Below are 1,562 nucleotides of genomic sequence, written 5' to 3'. Positions count from 1 at the left end.
GGGGGTGGCGTGAAATCCAGCATGACCACCGTCACAGAACCAACACGACAATGACTAAAATCCACAATTAAGTCAGGTGGAAAAATGCAGGATTTCTGAAGTCTGAAGTGTCAGGATAACATCGTCATCCCCATCCTAATCCTTCCGTTGCCACAGACGGGAACCGACAGCCGAGCGGGGAGCCGAGTGATGAAAGCGGGAGAATGTAATTTCACTTCTCCAACTTCCCTGCGGTTATTTAACGTGCAGCCCCCCCACTCCCCTTTCTCCGAAATCTCCCCCACCCACCGTGGAACAATCTTCCGTCCGTACTTTGATGATAAAGGCGGCGACCTGCTAAGTGTACGCATTAAAATGTATCACTCAGATGAATACATCCCTTTGAACATGAGCCATTGTCAGCGCTCGGAAAAAGTCCAAGGAGTGGAAATGAAAAGGGATTATTATTATGATTATGATTATTATTACGACAACGATGCAGACGTGAGCATTGACATCCGGCTTGCCGTGCTTGTTGGGAAGCAACAACGTAAAGACAGGCCACTGGGCGGTGACAAAATAATACGTTGATATTAGAGAGGTGCTTCGGCATGGAAGTGGAAATTTGGTGTGAGGATGAAATTATGTAAATTAGCCTCATTGACATGTCACAACATGGCAAATTTAAGATCGGTTTGCTCACTGACGTTTTCAGAAATGAGCATCTCACTAAAAGATTTATTGGGTCATGCGGCTTCACACTTGATGGGTGAGCAGGCGCTCCAGTCAATTTTCCACGATAAGCCTCATTTAAACAAGTCATAGCCCAAGTATGAATATGAGCGTGAATGTGCTGCAAAGCACAATTAGATATTGACTTTTTCTCCCGCGTAAAGGACATCATTTGGAAAAACACAATCAAACAGCTGCCTTCGCCAAGTGAAGGGTCGGCACTCGGGTCGGTTTTTATTGGGTTGCCGATTGTCGGCGTGAAAACGCTGTAAGCGGTTTTATTGATCTACACGCAGGAACATAATTTCGCTGCAATTGGCTTTATAATTCATGTCTGTTGTGGGTCTGATGGCCGCACTGATCTATTTTGGCCTATGTTTAAATAGCCCCCACAACCTAATAAATAAAATAGGACGTGCCTGAAAACGCTGTTCTGATAGAAACTGGTAAAGGGCTCCCTCAAATAGACGGCAACCTTTCACCATCACAAAAAAAAAAATAACCTGGTCGGAATTATCCCAATACATTGACACAATTGCAGAGTCCATTTGAACTCGGGTGCTAACCAAAAGAGCAGCAGCTACCAGATAGATCGATAAGATTTTTTTTTTTTAAACTAAAGGCCTCCAATTCATTTGACAATGATGTGAAGGGCCTTAAGCTTGGGTACTGAGAAGTATGGAGAAAAGTGTATGAAAAGACAAGACATGGAAATGATAAACAACAAATGAAAGTAAATAAGCAACTCACATGGATTTCCCAAATCAAGCTTCCCTTTAGCCTCAGCTGACTTCTGATATAAGGAACCTTGAGGGAGAGAGGGAGGGAATGGACGGGAGAGTCACGGGGTG

General features: G+C 44.0%; 1 protein-coding gene across 4 annotated transcripts in view; it reads right to left on the bottom strand.

Annotated features, from left to right (window-relative positions):
• unc5cb (unc-5 netrin receptor Cb) overlaps positions 1–1,562 on the bottom strand; it is a 117,618-nt gene that overhangs the window by 16,018 nt on the left and 100,038 nt on the right. For 3 of the 4 annotated variants that reach the window (XM_019868029.1, XM_019868031.1, XM_019868032.1), the window contains exon 8: positions 1,462–1,518. The exons of the other annotated variant lie outside the window; for it this stretch is intronic. In XM_019868029.1, coding sequence (XP_019723588.1) covers positions 1,462–1,518 — 57 coding nt within the window. The remainder of the gene's footprint in view (positions 1–1,461; positions 1,519–1,562) is intronic. 4 annotated transcript variants of the gene reach the window in all.

Source organism: Hippocampus comes, unplaced genomic scaffold (assembly GCF_001891065.2).
Source record: "Hippocampus comes isolate QL1 unplaced genomic scaffold, H_comes_QL1_v1.1 scaffold19, whole genome shotgun sequence".
In the NCBI taxonomy this organism is placed as follows: Eukaryota; Metazoa; Chordata; class Actinopteri; order Syngnathiformes; family Syngnathidae; genus Hippocampus; species Hippocampus comes.
This window is presented reverse-complemented; position numbering and strand designations above follow the sequence as displayed.